The following is a 17,516-nucleotide window of genomic DNA, read 5'->3' as shown; positions in this document are numbered from 1 at the left end:
CAGGCTTAACAGCTGACTAAACATATGAAGGCATATGACAGGTCAGGCTCAAATGGTTTCCTGTTCTGTATTTTTCATGTGCCTTTTGAAATACTTACCGAAACATTTTATATTATTTTAACTTGATTTTATTAAATATATTGTGTACAAACAGAAGCCTGAAGGGTTATTGGGCAGGGAGAGACAATTGTTTTGTTATATACTTTGTATCAGAGATTTCAGACATGGAATTTAGTTTTGTAGACATCTTCATAGATTTAAGACAGAACATGTTATTTTTTCCTGAGATAATAACAAAGACTTGAGATATACTGTACCTTTTAATAATTTAGAGCATGCCAAATCATAATAATTTTTAGCATTTTGTATTTTATTTAACATAAGTAACACACATTTGCTTTGGAAATTAAAAAAAAAAAAATTAGGTTGGCAAATAAAATATTAACATCCACATACCAAAATATTATTTTCAGTACAGCTGTGAAATATATTGGCTAAGGAGCTATCAGATGAAATCCTGACACTGCTGACATCAAGTGGTAATCACTGCATTGCTTTGATGTAGCCTGTATTCTGCCTATTTGGTTGAAGTGTCATTTGTACCATGACACTAAGCAGCAAGGTGTTCTAATATTACAACTTACTTCTTAAGGTGACAAAACACTGTAAATACATTAGCACTTTAACTCTCAAACTTTTCCCAACATGATTTTTCATGCTGTAATGCTTATAGATGGCTGCATTAAACACATGCTGTTTTGAAAATTAAAAGAGTATGTGTAAAAAACCTAAACAAATGAAAAATAAAATCCATTGACCTTCATAAGAGACTTGTTTCTCATTACTCACCAACTGACATCCTTCCAGGGACTTTACCAGCTGAGCATTCTGACAAGAGAGAATGGAACCAGCCAAGTTCAGCATTACGCACACTGCAGACAGCAGCATGAAAAAGGTTATCTGCAAAAAAAACCCAACAAAAAAACCAAACAGCCTATTATTATTCACTGCAAGAGGCAAACAAGAAAAATTATAATTTAGACATTCAAGAACTTTCTGCCTGTCATATAATGACAGGCTGGACATACATAGATGATGACATTTTATACTTTTTAAAGAAGAAAGAGTATTTAATCTGACAACACCCACAGTATCACACTATAAGACAAAGCTAAATCAAAACTAGACTTGACTATCATCTATTTCCCTCCAGCCATTTTAAAATCATCCATTTATCTCCCACTTCTATGACACACTCTTAAAATTAAATGGGTTTTATGAATGAGGATTATTAAGTAGTAAGACCTGAAAAAAGTATTTTTATAATCAAAAGTAGTCTTAAAAATTTAAAACCCTTCTGATGAGGATTTCAGTATCTTAACCAGGAAAAGTATTTGTGAGTATCATGTATTGTGAATTTGTACAAGTTGGAGAAAAGGATAAATAAAATTCTGGATACATACAACTACCTATGTTGTCGTATGTACCTATTTCAAACAACAATTACAATTTGAACAGCATCCTCCATATCAACTACCTATTGTGTTAATTACTTCTTTAGCCTCTTTTCAAATTATGTTAAAGCAGCCATTAACCTGATTGCATCAGCTTAAATACCATTTTATTGCTTTAACTGTAGAAAACCTGGCCCAACGTGGTCAGACAGAAATCTCAGTATGTAGGGAACTCAGTATACAGGGAAATAGAAAGGCACAAGCAGTAAGAGACCAAGAATAAACATGTGCTTAATATCTGGCCACCTTAAATTTTCAGTGCTCATGTTCCCATAACAGTCATACTCCTACTGAGTTATCTGAAATTAATAAGAAATTCTTTTGCATCTTTTCTTCTGTATGAATGCTCATAGTTTACAGTCTTTCACTGTTCTCGCATTATCTTTTGTCAATGCATATGTCATGAATATTTTTGGCAACGGCTGTACTTTTTTTTTTTAGTGTTTTTCAAATGAAAACCGAGAATTTGAATAGTTCTTTATAGTTCTGTTACAACACCAAATAGTAGTTAATTCTTCGTGGTTAAAACATCTATTTATTAAGTTGTCCCCTCAATTAATCCCTGGCAGAACCAAAGCAGCACTTGCTGCTTAAAGATCCTTCCTCAGCTAATGAAGTCTACAAAGTTCTGAAAGCTCAAAGAAAATAGAGTCCCCTATGCTGAAGGAACACCTACTGTACCAAGTTTACTTCAAACACCTTTCTTTAGTGACATACCTTCAGGAAAAGATGAGTCCCAAACAGATTTGGAAGCTACGACAAGCACTTTTTTGGAAAACTGAACAAACACTACCCCCCTGCCCCGTAATCTCTATATTATTCATAGAATCATAGAATCGTAAGGGTTGGAAAGGACCTTAAGATCATCTAGTTCCAACCCCCCTGCCATGGGCAGGGACACCTTGCCCTAAACCATGTGGCTCAAGGCTCTGTCCAACCTGGCCTTGAACACCGCCAGGGATGGAGCATCCACAACCTCCCTGGGCAACCCATTCCAGTGCTTCACCACCCTCACTGTAAAGAACTTCTTCCTTATATCTAATCTAAACTTCCTCTGTTTAAGTTTGAACCCATTACCCCTTGTCCTACCACTACAGTCCCTAAGGAAGAGTCCCTCCCCAGCATCCTTGTAGACCCCCTTCAGATACTGGAAGGCTGCTATGAGGTCACCACGCAGCCTTCTCTTCTCCAGGCTGAACAGCCCCAACTTTCTCAGCCTGTCTTCATATGGGAGGTGCTCCAGCCCTCTTATCATCCTCGTGGCCCTCCTCTGGACTCGCTCCAACAGCTCCATGTCCTTTTTATGTTGAGGACACCAGAACTGTACGCAGTACTCCAAGTGGGGTCTCACAAGAGCAGAGTAGAGGGGCAGGATCACCTCCTTCGACCTGCTGGCCACGCTTCTTTTGATGCAGCCCAGGATACGGTTGGCTTTCTGGGCTGCAAGCGCACACTGCCGGCTCATGTTAAGCTTCTCGTCAACCAACACCCCCAAGTCCTTTTCTGCAGGGCTGCTCTGAATCTCTTCTCCGCCCAGCCTGTAGCAGTGCCTGGGGTTGCCCCGACCCAGATGTAGGACCTTGCACTTGCCTTGGTTAAACTTCATAAGGTTGGCATCGGCCCACCTCACAAGCGTGTCAAGGTCCCTCTGGATGGCATCCCTTCCCTCCAGCGTATCAACCGAACCACACAGCTTGGTGTCGTCGGCAAACTTGCTGAGGGTGCACTCAATCCCACTGTCCATGTCACCGACAAAGATGTTGAACAGGACCAGTCCCAACACCGATCCCTGAGGGACACCACTCGTTACAGGTTTCCAACTGGACATCGAGCCATTTACCACAACTCTTTGCGTGCGGCCATCGAGCCAGTTTTTTATCCACCGAGTGGTCCATCTATCAAATTGATGTCTCTCCAATTTAGAGACAAGGATGTCATGTGGGACAGTGTCGAATGCTTTGCACAAGTCCAGGTAGATGACGTCAACTGCTCTGCCGCTGTCCATCAGTTCCGTGGCTCCATCATAGAAGGCCACCAAATTGGTCAGGCAGGATTTCTCCTTAGTGAAGCCATGTTGGCTGTCACCAACCACCTCGTTGTTTTTCATGTGCCTTAGCATGTTTTCCAGGAGAAACTGTTCCAAGATTTTGCCAGGCACAGAGGTGAGGCTGACTGGTCTGTAGTTCCCCGGGTCTTCCACCTTCCCCTTCTTGAAAATGGGGGTTATATTACCCTTCTTCCAGTCATCGGGAACTTCACCTGACTGCCAGGATTTTTCGAATATGATGGACAGTGGCTTAGCAACTTCATTCGCCAGCTCCTTCAGGACCCGTGGATGGATTTCATCAGGTCCCATGGACTTGTGCACGTTCAGGTTCTTAAGATGGTCTCGAACCTGATCCTCTCCTACAGTGGGCCTAAGGTCTTCGTTCTCACAGTCCCTGCATTTGCTTTCCAAGACTTGGGTTGTGTGGTCAGAGCATTTGCTGGTGAAGACTGAGGCAAAGAAGTCATTAAGAACCTCAGCCTTCTCCAAATCCATGGTAGCCAGTTCTCCTGATAGCTTCTGGAGAGGGCCTACATTGTCCCTAGCCTGTCTTTTATTTGCTACATATCTATAGAATCCTTTCCTGTTATCTTTTACATCTCTTGCCAAACTTAATTCTAGCTGGGCCTTAGCTTTCCTAACCTGGTCCCTAGCTTCTCGGGCAATGTTCCTGTATTCTTCCCAGGCCGCCTGTCCTCGCTTCCACCTTCTATAAGCTTCTTTTTTCCCTCTAAGTTTCCTCAGCAGCTCCTTGTCCATCCATGGAGGTCTCCTGGCCCTCCTGCTCCACTTTCTTCTAGTCGGGATGCAACACTCTTGAGCACGTAGCAGGTGATCCTTGAATACCAACCACCAGTCTTGGGCCCCCCTGCCCTCTAGGACTGTATCCCATGAAACCTTACTAAGGAGGTTCCTGAAGAGGCCAAAGTCTGCTTTCTTGAAGTCCAGGGCAGTGAGCTTGCTGCACGCTCTTCTCACCGTCCTGAGGATCTCAAACTCAACCATCTCGTGATCACTAGAGCCAAGGCTGCCCTGGAGCGTTACATTTCCAACCAGTCCCTCCCTGTTGGTGAGCACGAGGTCCAGCATGGCACCTCTCCTCGTCGGCTCCTCTACTGCTTGAAAGAGGAAGTTGTCTTCCACACAATCGAGGAACCTCCTGGATTGCTTGTGCCGGGCCATACCGTCCCTCCAACAGATGTCAGGATGGTTGAAGTCCCCCATGAGGACCAGGGCCTGCGAGCGTGAGGCTGCTCCTATCTGTCTGTAGAGCGCTTCATCCACAGAGTCCTCTTGATCAGGCGGCCTGTAACAGATCCCCACCCTAATGTCCCCTGTTGCTGTTTTCCCTTTGATCCTGACCCACAAACACTCTGTTACCTCATCACCCGTCCCCAGACAGAGTTCCATACTCTCTAGCCTATCACTGACATAGATAGCAACGCCCCCTCCCCGTCTGCCTGGCCTGTCTTTTCTAAACAGCCTGTAACCTTCCATTCCAACATTCCAGTCATAGGAGCCATCCCACCATGTTTCTGTGATACCAATGACATCATATTCCCGTAGCCTTGCACACATCTCTAATTCCTCTTGCTTGTTCCCCATACTACGGGCGTTTGTATAGAGGCACCTTAGCCGAGCTCCAAATGAAGCCAACTCAATGGCTGGGGCAGCTGGAACATCTCTACATCGCTCCAAGCACTTATTACAGGTGCTGGCAACTGACCAGGAATGTTGGGATGGATCAATGCTCCCCTCCCCCAACACATCTAGTTTAAAGCTTTCCTGACCAGCCTGGCAAGCCTCCTACCAAAACAGCTCTTCCCCTTCTTTGTCAGACCAGCTCCACCAGCCTCCAGTAGATCTGGCCTCCCAAATGGAGCCCCATGTTCTAAATAGCCAAACCCCTGACTATGGCACCAGCTTTCTAACCATTTATTAACCTGCCAGACACGCCTAGCTTTTTTAAGGTCCTCCCCTTTGCCCTGGAGAATCGATGAAAAAACTATCTGAGCTCCAGAGCCCCTAACCACCTCTCCCAGGGCTCTGTAGTCCTTCTTAATGTCCTCCAGGCAACTGCTGTCTATATCTCTAGCACCCACATGGACCACTGCAAGGGGGTAATAGTCAGCAGGACTTACTAGAGCAGGCAGCCTCTCAGCAACATCCCTGATCCGAGCCCCCGGCAGGCAACACACCTCCCTCGAGACTGGATCAGGCCGGCAGATGGGTGCCTCTGTGCCTTTCAAAGTAGAGTCCCCTACTACTATGACCCTCCGCTTCTTCCTGGAGGCACCAGTAGCGATCCTCTTTACTGGTGCATCAGCAGGGTGCTCATTAGGTGTGGTGGGTGCTTTCTCATTAGCCTCCTGCAGAACCGCGAAGCGGTTCTGGGTGGGGACATCAGATTTAGGAGGAAGCCCCTTGTCGTTAATTGTCCTCTTCCTCCTTTTTTTGTTCGTTTTTCTCGTGACTAATTCCCAGCTTCCTGGGTTGCTGCCCTCCTTCTTTCCTATACGAGCAATGCTGGACGTTTGCAGCCCCTGCGCAGTTTGAGCCTGGAGCAAGCAGCCCAGCTTCCTCTCAGCTTCCCTGGCATCTTTTAGCTCTCCAACAGCCTCCCGCAGCTCAGCCACCTGCTGCAGGAGGACCTCCACCAGGGCGCACCGAGTGCAGCCCTGTCCATCGTGCACCCCCGCCTCACGAGACCAGTCGAGGCACTTTCTACACTCCGAGGTCTGCGCCGCAGCCTCCCCTCTCATCGGCTCTGTCTGGGTGCCTACGCTGGCCACCGCCGGGGCAGAGCTCCCACAGCGGGCCCTGCTCCTAAGGCGAGTGCTCACCATCCCGCTCGCTGCCCGCTCGCCCTGCCTGCGCGAATTGCCGTGCCACGCCCTGACTGCCCGCCCTGTTCGCCGCGCTCCTGGTCGCTCGCGCTCCCTGGGATGGGTTTTACCCACTGAGGGCTGGTGCCGTCACTCCTGGCGCCGCCCCCTGTGAGTCAGCTGCTCGCGTCAGCTGAGCTGCCGGCTCCTGGGCAAGTCCTGTCGAGGACTTGAGGCTCCCTCGGTCTCTCTTGCCGCTCCGAACTGAGGCTCCGGGACGCTGTGCTTCCCCCCGCTCCGGTGTTAAAGGCGTCCTCTCTGGAGATACTCACCTCGGCATTTAAAAGTGACAGCCACCAGTGACATGGTCAAGTGTCAAACACTGAAGTTCTCTTTCGCACTTGTATTCCCTGTTTTGCTATTTTATGCCTCACTCCTCAGTGTTCCAGACAAGGCATTACCTAAACTGGGCATGCAGTTAGAAGGGAAAACTCTGGTCCTATTAACCAAAGGACAGAAGTTGTGTTACAAATTTTAGTTGCCAGCTTTAGATCTTTCAAGCATTACAGCTGACGAAGTTTACAACTTATGTTAGGTATATCTGTCTTTACAGTACTTTCTCCATATCAGCATTCATTAATGATGAAACCTCTATTAGTGTTTCCAAAATAACCTCTTTCTCTTGTCACATGCAAAGACAACAGAGAAGGATCCAGCACTCTGGCAAAATCATCTAACATGCTCTTACAATTTCTGCTCTTCTTTTTGAGTCTAAGTCTCACATTCTGCATAGAAGTTGCATTTAAAAGTGAGAGCCACCAGTGACATGGTCAAGTGTCAAACACTGAAGTTCTCTTTCGCACTTGTATTCCCTGTTTTGCTATTTTATGCCTCACTCCTCAGTGTTCCAGACAAGGCATTACCTAAACTGGGCATGCAGTTAGAAGGGAAAACTCTGGTCCTATGCAAGCCTTTTGCAACTACATTGGCTCTTGTAGAGCAAAAAAAGCCTAATAAAAGTAATTTAAGAATTTCAATATCTTTCCTTAATGCTTCTTAGCTAAATACCAAAAAAGCTTTCCACTGATGGAATAGGACACACCAGTTATGCCGTTCTAACAATTTTTGAGTTGAAGTTCACCACCATGCTGGAAGCCACAATAGACAAAAGGAGGCATAAAAATATCAACTACCACACTAACGGGCATTAAAAAAAAAAAGGTTCAGTGTACTTAATGTTTTTATCACAATTGGTCTTTTCTAAGATTGGCACAGGTAACGCAGTAAAAATAAATGTATCTGCAGCCCTCTGAAGGAGTGGTCATTGTGGATTATAATGGAGAGCCAACACCACATTATGAAACACTGTAGATGAAGTTAGATATACATTATTCATGAAATGCAGTATGTCTAATTTCCACATTAAATTTTTCCTCATAAAGTGAGCTACCGGTGTTTGCTCTGAGAGCTCAGTGAGACACACTTGCAGGAGCAGTATGAAACTATTAGTAAAAAGTGTGAGCAGCATGAAACTATTAGTAAAAAGTGTAAGATGCAGTTAAGCAAATGCCAAGGGCAAGAGCTTACACTGAAGAAATCACAAAATTAAGCATCAGACATCGAAGGGCTATGACATCTTAATCCCGCTTTAAAGCTACAGTATTATGTTTTTTACCTTTCTAGCTATGACGTATAAACAAGAAAAAAATATTCCCGGAATTCAGGACTATGTATTAATACCACTGAGCTCCAAAAGCTTTAGATCCACCAAGAACCAGTACATAAACAAAAAGCAAAGCCAATTGATTTATTACTACATGGAGTTAGCATTAATTAATTGGAGAAGGCAAAGCCGATCTTCTATACAAAAAGTAATAATACTTCTTACTTAAATTGTTACCATATTCCTAAAATAATTCTACAAAATTAATTAGCTCTGCTCTGAGGCAATGATTTAAGATGATATAACAACTCACCGTCGGAGATGTCATCTTGCACCTAGAACAATAAACTAGCTTAATTCTCTTCATGACCTTAGTCTGCTTGTTTCATTTATTTTTTTCAGTAATTTTGAGGTTTAGGTTACACGAAAAAGTTTCTCCTGACCTTCTCATAACTTCTGTCTTTAAGAATAAAACTATTTAAAGATCAAGCCTTCACAGCAGGTCTCCACCAAAAGGAGAAAAAGTTCTCCAATGCAAAGGGAGGCTAACATCAGAGCCTAATAGAGCATATTTGAGTACTCCTGAAAGACAGGCAAGGACATTTGATGGTAGGAATACACTGCAACAGCAAGCAACCCTACCAGTTTCTATTTAATAAACAATTACATTGTTTCTTTGCAGAAACCTTAACTTCTGTGATTATATGATTCTGTGAATCTCTCAGATTCCATCTAAAATAAAACACTTCCAACGCTACTTGATCATCACATAAAAAAGTTAAAAAGTTTAATCCCAGGCTACAAATTTCAAAACCAGCCTCCTCTACCCAATTTAAAAAAAGAAAGCTGGTGAATTTTAAATCTCTGTAATGGAATTTTAATTTCAGTAGTTGAGTTTAATACAGCTAGAGCTGGTCCTTAAGATGCCTACCATAGCACCAAAAACACTTGTAGTGGAAAAGATAAGGAACAACCTTATCTTTCCTTTTTTTCTGCCTATTCAGGAATCAAAGCCTTAGGGAAAGTTTAGGGACTGGGTCACACTAACAGATTCTCCAGGTTCTGTCAGATTACTTCCCAGTTAAAGTTTCTGGCTTTATTTAAGTATGGCTTTATACATACATCTGGACTATCAGTAAACAATGAGAATGTGAACACAAACCCTTTTTTTCAGTGCTTTGAAATTTATTGATGAAAAATCCTCTTCAAAAAGGTATGTGTTATGTTCGCCATTTGTATTTTTCAAAAAGACTAGATTCATGCTATTGTTTTCTTACTAAATTTTCAGAGTTCTCATTTGTCCTTATAAGTCATAAACAAAAATATTGCATACGTGAGACTGAGTAATTAAATTATAAGTAAACTTACTGATCAAGAATTATTTGCAATTTTGTCTTTAGCTAAACTATGATGCTGCTCAGTTTCAACAATACCCTGGGAAATTCACTATGATTTTGTTCACAGTCTTAGGACTATACCTACACATTTGATGTAGGTATCTTTCCCTGCTGTGCAGAAAGTTATACTTCCCAAAACTTTGGAGAAGAGTCAAAAATAAATTTACAATTCAACAAATTTCTCACCCTATTAGTCTTTATTCCTTCAGAAAGCTGGCAGAATGCAGCAGTGAAAAAAAAGGTTGCACTAGCTGTGCTACGGCAGAAGATCTGTGGCAGAGCTGCATAAAGGTCCCCTTTACACTCCCTCACCGGCAAGAAAAATCTGGCTTTAATTTGCATTACTGAAATTTTCAAACAGAATGATGCTAGCTTAAAGCAGAAATGATGCTAGCTTAAAGCAGAAATGATGCTCAGAGCAATAGTACTGAACATCATCCTTCAAAAGAATAATAACTGCTAGATTCTTCAATGTTTTTGTTTTTTTTTTCCAGATACAAATTTTAGTAGTAAGAGGTTTTACTGCAATAAAACAGTACAAAACAAAAATAGGAGAGCCAAATATGTTTTGAAAATTTCCTCCTTTTACTAAGTGGAAAAAACCCAACTGTTTAAGGTACAGAATACAAGAAATTACCCACCATAATGCAGCTTATGCTGGTGGTGAATAGCAAAACAAGAACTTTCATATCGACATCGAGCAGAAGTGGAATAATATGCCTTCAAGATCTAACCAGCTTGCCAGTCACCAATATTTATGAAGATTATCTTTCCACCAAGTAAAACAAATGCACTGGCTTATTTCATTCCCTCAGCAGCAGCAACAATAAAGAAAACAGAAGATATGCCAGATCATACACAGTCCTGCTGTTCACTCTGCACACAATACATTCGTGCTTAACTAAGAAGTGCTTAACTAAGAACTGCTTAATCTCCTCCCCTTTTGTGTTAACTTGTAAGCATAAAAAGGATCATAAATCATTAAGATTACTTTAGTGAAAGAAAAAAAAATCATAAACCTATTCATGTTTCTTTGAATAATATACCTATATTCATATTCCACACATGCTCTTACGCGTATATTTTTCTGAAGTGTCGCAGATGCTTTGAAGTGATTTCATTGTGTTTTGTTCACAAGCAAAATTAAAATTTACTCTCTAGAGAAAGAGTCATGTCTGAGGTAGTCTGCCTTTTGAGATAAAGAAATTAAGCATATTGGGTTATTTCATACATGGGTCATCTCTAGAGACTTCTTTGCTAGGTCAAGTATCTGTACAGGTCTTCCTCTGACTCATCAAACCACTTAACAAAGCATTAAATGAAAGACATGCAGGATCATGGAAGACTTTTTATGCTCTTCAGTAGAATGAACATCTCTTGAAGTTGAACTACTTTTGAAACAAAAACCAGGAGATACTTCGTCTTTCAGTCATTCCTGTGCCCTCAGGAAAAGGGAACCACACACTGGGTATTCAGGATAACCTCTGCTTCTAAATTATTTGAATGATATCAAAAAAGAGCATCCTCCATGCATGAGTCTACAAATGGAAATACTACATTCTGGGACTCTAACAAGGAGGCAGTTAGCAGCCTCTGGCCTAATGTTATCAATACAACTGTAACGAACATTATGCACTTCTCTGTAAATTCTCTTTTGTCATGACGTCTCTGGCAAATAACAAGGATTACTAGAAAGGATGATCCCAATCAAAAGAAAAAGAGTTAATTATAATGAACGCTCTGATAAACATCAATTATTTCTACAATATCTACCTGATGCAGAATATTACTATCAGATGGGTATTAGCTAAAGAAAGCAAACTGAAAATTGGCAAGGTATTCTATGATCCTATGAATTATCCCACTTAAATATTCCAGAGATTGGTTTTAACTGAATCACGCATTTCTGAAAATGGTTTAAGAACACACATGGAGAGCATATCGAGTTTTTATCATTGCAGTCCCAACATGCACACTTAAGAAGAGACCACACCATAGACAGCTGCACAGAATGAAAAATCAGTTCTCACCATGCCTTTTTAAGGGACGGCTGTAATAAAGGTCCTTCCATATCAAAAGAAAAACAAAATTATTTAAGCCCTAACCGAAGGTTATGGTATCTTTCCACTATAGAGGAAGTTATTTATAATCCTACCTTCAGTAAAATTTGTAAACGTGACTCTAAAAATAAAGAGTACCATGGAAATTGTTAAGAGGCCTGCATATACTGAAAATGTTTGAAAATACAGTGCAGTAACCGCTTATTTCTCCTATCTGATCATTGTTATTCCTTTTTCACATTTCTGACACAACGCTATTTTTGATAACTGATTAAAAATATTTAAAGTGTAATTTGGAAAACTTTTTCACTGAACTACACTAAAAATAAGGAAGAGCTTTTGCAAACATCACTTTCTAGTCATCACTTTCTGCAACATCCCCAACTTTAAGACGATACAAGTCCAAGAATCACAGAATCATAGAATCATAGAATAGTAAGGGTTGGAAAGGACCTTGAGATCATCTAGTTCCAACCCCCCTGCCATGGGCAGGGACACCTCGTACTAAACCATGTGGCCCAAGGCTCTGTCCAACCTGGCCTTGAACACCACCAGGGATGGAGCATCCACAACCTCCCTGGGCAACCCATGCACATGTATTTAATGAATACTATGAAAATACATAAATAATGGTTATTTTACAGACCTTCAAGGCAAAAAATTTTGTGCCTAATTAATATCTATATTCCAGTTCATTAACTGGCCTTTTTGTTCCATATTTGCACAAAGACTATACTACACTCTTTCTTTCAAGCAAGAAATCAAAAAAGTCCAAACTATGAAACAATGGAGGTAGAAGGCGAATACACACATAGAACTCTTCCTGAACTCCTAACTACTATTAAGTAACTGTTTTCTTCTCCATGTTATTAATATTCTCTTTCTGGATAGTTCTAAATAGTATCCTCCTCTATTACCACAAATTGCCAAGAGATGATCAACAGAGCCCTCCAAGTGAAATCAATCACAGAACAATTCACCAACAGAAGCCTAACCCCCACAGCTCTGTCTAAAGATTGTGCTAGATAAAAACCTGAATGGCATCTCAAATGACAATTTTCTTTTGGTATTAAGGATGAAGTCCGTAAGAATACTGATACACATTGAGACGGAGCACAGTCAACACTGCACACTGGACAAGTATCTACCCAGTGGGCTGGTACCAGGACTTGACATGGTACAAAACTAACTGATGCCTACAAAGAGAGAGGAGCACCTCTAAATCTTTCAGCTAGAGATGTAACAAGTTAGTATGCATGTTTGAAGTGCTGTCTCCCATACATGTACAGTTATGTTTTCCTGAAAAGCAATGCCTGAAGTGATGCTTCAGAACTACATGCATGAAGTTTGGATTAAAAATGGTTTCCTTACAACAGGTTCCATAATGTCATTATGAGATGTCTAAAAAAAATACTTCCTGTTTTCTGAAACTTGCCATTTCATCTGGTGTCGCCTTTTGCTAAGAAAATTTATGAATTATTATGCCTTACTGACCTTTTTCAGGCCAGTAATGACTTTTTAAAAATTGGATCTGTCTTATTGAAGACAAAAAGTCATCATACCTATTGTTACTCGTGCCACGTTTATCTTACGCTTTTCCAATGAAGTAATTGGAACTACACTCAGCACTCAATACCTGGGTTTAAACTGTGACATACATAACGACACTATAGCTTGTTCTGTATTTCTTTCCTAATAACACCAACATTTTATGTCTATTGCTAAACATTAAGTATTGAACTTCTCAACCACATTAAATATGTATAGATATATTTAATGTGGTTTAAAATATACACATTTTAATACACACATTTATTATTTATGAATCAGCAAGAACAGCTGGAGGCAAATGAGCATGTCTCTGTAAAGTACTCTAGAAGTAGATCAAAACTTGCAGCATGGTATTTTGCTTAAGAAGCACCTGTATTAAGCGGAGCCTGTCCCAGAAGAGTTTCCTCTTATTGAGCAACTGAGCTTACTCAAGGTAAGGAAGATTGCTGGAACTGCAAAACATGGGCCAGTGTGTCTCTGCACAGAGTAGAGCTCAAAGAACAGGCAGAGCAGGCAGCAGCAGCCAGGTTGCACAGAGGACAGAAGAAACCATGTTAGGAACCTGACAGAGAGAAACAGAGCGGTATGCAGCCACTTGGAAAAATACTGAGGAAAGCAAGGATTCCCCATAAAGCTACCTAGATTCTGTGAAGATTAATACAAAAATAAATAAAAACCCTTTAAAAAATTTCCATCCTTTCCTTTCTTCTCTAGTTCCATTAGAAAAGGTAACTGTTACGGTTTATGTTGCAAGAAAAACTGGCTTTTTAACCAGTTCACTATAGTAGAATGCCTAGACAGCTCTACCTCAAATCCTTGGCCAACACTAGGTCCTACCATGAACAAAAAATAAAGCGCAGCTCTTCAACTAAGTTAAAAAGAAGCATAAACTAAATAAATTTAGACTAAGGTATTGATTTTTAGTAAGATTTATTAATTATTGGAATAATATATCTATAAGCATGAAGGAGTGTTCACCACAAAGGCAACAACAGAGAGCACTTTTTAAGTGTTTGTAAAAATATTTACAATATTTTGCCACAACTCCAAAGGAAGTTTTGCAGGTTCATGATCAAGGTTGCTTGGGCTGTTATTTTAAGTGGTCATAGTACACGATTCTGTTGATCCTTTCTGCTCTTCTATTTTATCCAGCTATAAAGGATAAAATGTAATAATATTGGAGGATAAAACTCAAACTTCATTTAATTACAGATTATAGAATACCTAACTCACATAATTTTAAAATGAAACCATTTAAAAAACTTACTATACAGAAATGGCAATCAAACCAATACTGTTGACTAATGGTTTGCAAGCACATAAGAAACAACAAAAATTTAACTTCCCATTATTAGCCTCACAACAGAGATTCTTTTGCTTCATGATTAAATTGTATCACTTTCAAAATTATTTCTCAACATTTGCCAAAAAGGTGGAACTGACGGCCATACAGATTATTTCCTCAAGTGTGATCAGAGCAAAGAACTGCAACACAACAGCAAGTTTAGCATTGTCATATGTTTTCGTTATTTCTGTAATGTTATATTACAGCAGGATCAATTTACCATTTATTTTAATATTTTTAGGGAACTGTAACAGGGAGCCTGATTTAGTAATAAAGCTCTCATGCTCTCAGCTCAGAAATATTAAGTAGAAATTCTCAAAACTAGATACTTCAGCATCTATTCATTTTCTGCTATCTTGATGCTACTTAACAGCCTGACAAACCTTGCTGAAATGTGTTAAAAGGAACAAAGTAATTCTAGGAAGCTTGGTAACCAAAGGATTTTTCCCCTGAAGCATAAAAACAAGCTACTATACAAAATCTTATAGCTCATAGAGTACTTGAGCTGTAATTTGAGAATGAAGCATTGGATAACTTTCAGTCCTACTTCAAAATGAAAAGCTTAACAAGACAGCAAACACTTCTAGATCTAGATCTCCCTTAATTCATTTTCATATCTAAAATAAACTTTTCAGCCTGTTTCAAACCCTTTTCATGTCCTGACAATAGTCCATTCCTCTCTTTAACCACGAGCCAGATTTAAAACTTGCAACTACCTCAGCCATTATCAGTCTAATTTTCTTCCCAACATATTCTCTGAGGACATAAAAATTACCTAATAAAAAACTATTTCTCAAAAATGTTCCATGACAATAGCAGAACATGGTTAGGTTAGGAAAGAAGACGTTTTTCTAGATCAGTTTTGTGTAATAGAACAATCCATATTTAAACAAAACAGCCAGCTAAATCAGTAAAATAGAAATACATTAATAAAAAAAGAAAAAAAGGATGAGTAACCTAATAACTTTAAAACAGATCTACATAAAGACTGAATCTAGACTTCCATAGCAACTGCATTAATAGTGTCATCCATATAAGCAATATATTACTTTTTACAAGTGTCACATTGCTGGAAGGGTTCACCCTCCATGGAAGTGTTGGTGAAATGCTATTCCATATAAATTAACCTTCCACAACATCTGTAGCAGAATACCCTGAGGAAATAAAAGCTCATGTTTTCCTGCTGACAAGGACAGGCATCAGAAGGCTACGCAAGCAGCCCCTCCTGGCAGTAGCATAATTAGAGAAGCAGGTTCTAAAGGTTGTAAAGATACACAAGTATTTTGCATCTCTCTCAAATATTAATAGCAATTAACTACTTATGTGCAATTACTCTTACTAATGAACAATTTTGTGGTCTCTCTGAAAGCTATCAATCACACCAGAATACTTTTGCTTTCATCATTAAGGAAGAAGGCTTCTGTCAGGTAAGCGAGGTCAGCAAGCCATGACTGCTAAATTATGCCAACAGTACATGAGCATTTTCAGTATCAGATGGTTTGTGAGGTAAGGATTCAATGTGGACAGCGGTTTTCCCTGATTCAATTCTAATGTAACCTCATCATAGTTTTGGCTGCTTAAAGAAAAACTGCACCCACAGAGGCAGCAGTGGATTCGTGTTTCGCTGCCATACACACACACAGGGAGCTCAAAGCTCTGGAACACTCAGAGAAGACAATTTGCATTGCTTATTGCCTTTGAACAGGAAAGATATCCTTTCCCCCCCGCCCCTTTTGAAGCTGGCTCTATTTGATCACATACAGCAGTGCCCTGAGGAATATAATTTTATCAAGCTTAAAATCTAGCCAGTTCAGAATATGCGAATTTTTTTTTGGGGTGGTGGTAGATTTTTTTTTTTTTTGTTTCTTCAATAGGAGTTTGCAGAGTCTGTTTAGTTTATCCCTCCCCACCCTTAAAAGAGATAAGATTCTTTACTTCTGGCCGATAAAGGTCACATACTGAGTAGAAAATTTCTATGCTGCTCATGGCTATATAAAATCTACTGTCTGGCAGAAAACCAACACTGCATGGTCCTAACACTACACTAGATCCCATATTTTAAAAAACGTTAAAATGCTTTTGTGCTTCTACTTTAATATAGAGACACCTGTATTAGTTATAGATATCAGTCTTTTCTTAATATGAAAGAATATTATGACCATGATGAGATTGAACAAATCCTTTTGAATTAAAATCCTACTAAAATAAGAAATATGACAAAATGCAGGAAAACTTTACTGTTCTGAACAGTGTTTAACTGTTTAACTCTACATATGTAGAGACAAACTCTAGTTTCACCTCCAAAACCATATTATTTTATGGCGTAGAAATAGAAAGCATAGCATCCAACCGCGAGGTCTATTTCTGTTTGCATTATTACAGATTTGTACAACTTTCCTACACAACACTACGCAACTAAATATTGCAATATATAAGCTACTAAAATGTTGAACCATGAACATAAGTTTTCTCAATCTGGGATCCAGGTAAGCCCACTAAGTCATCAGTTAAAAATCTTCAGCAATGATTATTCTTTAGATTAACGACTGTACATAAACAGGGAACAACTGAGTTCAGTGGAAGTCTGAATCTAGTAGCTGTAGGAATTCATAGGAAATGAATTGCAGATCCTAAAAATCCAAAATGTAAAACAGATTTTGCTTCTATCATCAATTTGCTTCTACATTACTCTGTGTGTAATCACTTTTGCACTGGCACTCCACAAGGCAGAGATGCCAAAACCAATAGAAATATGAAAAAATATCACATATTTTGTTCAATATATGTACTTACAATTTTACAACACATTGACTTTACTCTCAAAGCTAATACCTGGCTTCTTTTCACTTCAGAAACCCTTCAATGCTTCCAAAATTCTCAAGACTACATCAACTACCAGGGACCAAAGAATTGATATTTTATTTTTGTAATCTGAAAACTAAATATATCATAATTTATCTATCATCTCCATATAATTTCTGATAAAATGCAATGAATTGTCTTACTACCTTTTTATTATTTTTAGAAACCTCTACAGTTGTTAATGAAACTTCTGGAATTGAAACAATTTCATTTTTGAATGATCAGAATCGAATTATTAATCTTATTTGTTAA

The 17,516-nt window shown here is 39.8% G+C and overlaps 1 protein-coding gene across 8 annotated transcripts in view; it reads right to left on the bottom strand.

Moving 5' to 3' along the window:
• The window catches only part of FAM189A1 (family with sequence similarity 189 member A1), a 102,271-nt gene that overhangs the window by 40,089 nt on the left and 44,666 nt on the right, over positions 1–17,516 (bottom strand). For all 8 annotated transcript variants that reach the window (XM_030497975.2, XM_030497976.2, XM_030497978.2 and 5 more), the window contains one exon: positions 850–960. In XM_030497975.2, coding sequence (XP_030353835.1) covers positions 850–960 — 111 coding nt within the window. The remainder of the gene's footprint in view (positions 1–849; positions 961–17,516) is intronic.

The sequence above is a fragment of the Strigops habroptila genome, chromosome 9, assembly GCF_004027225.2.
Source record: "Strigops habroptila isolate Jane chromosome 9, bStrHab1.2.pri, whole genome shotgun sequence".
In the NCBI taxonomy this organism is placed as follows: domain Eukaryota; kingdom Metazoa; phylum Chordata; class Aves; order Psittaciformes; family Psittacidae; genus Strigops; species Strigops habroptila.
The sequence above is the reverse complement of the archived record's forward strand: the minus strand, read 5'-3'. Positions and strand labels throughout refer to the sequence as shown.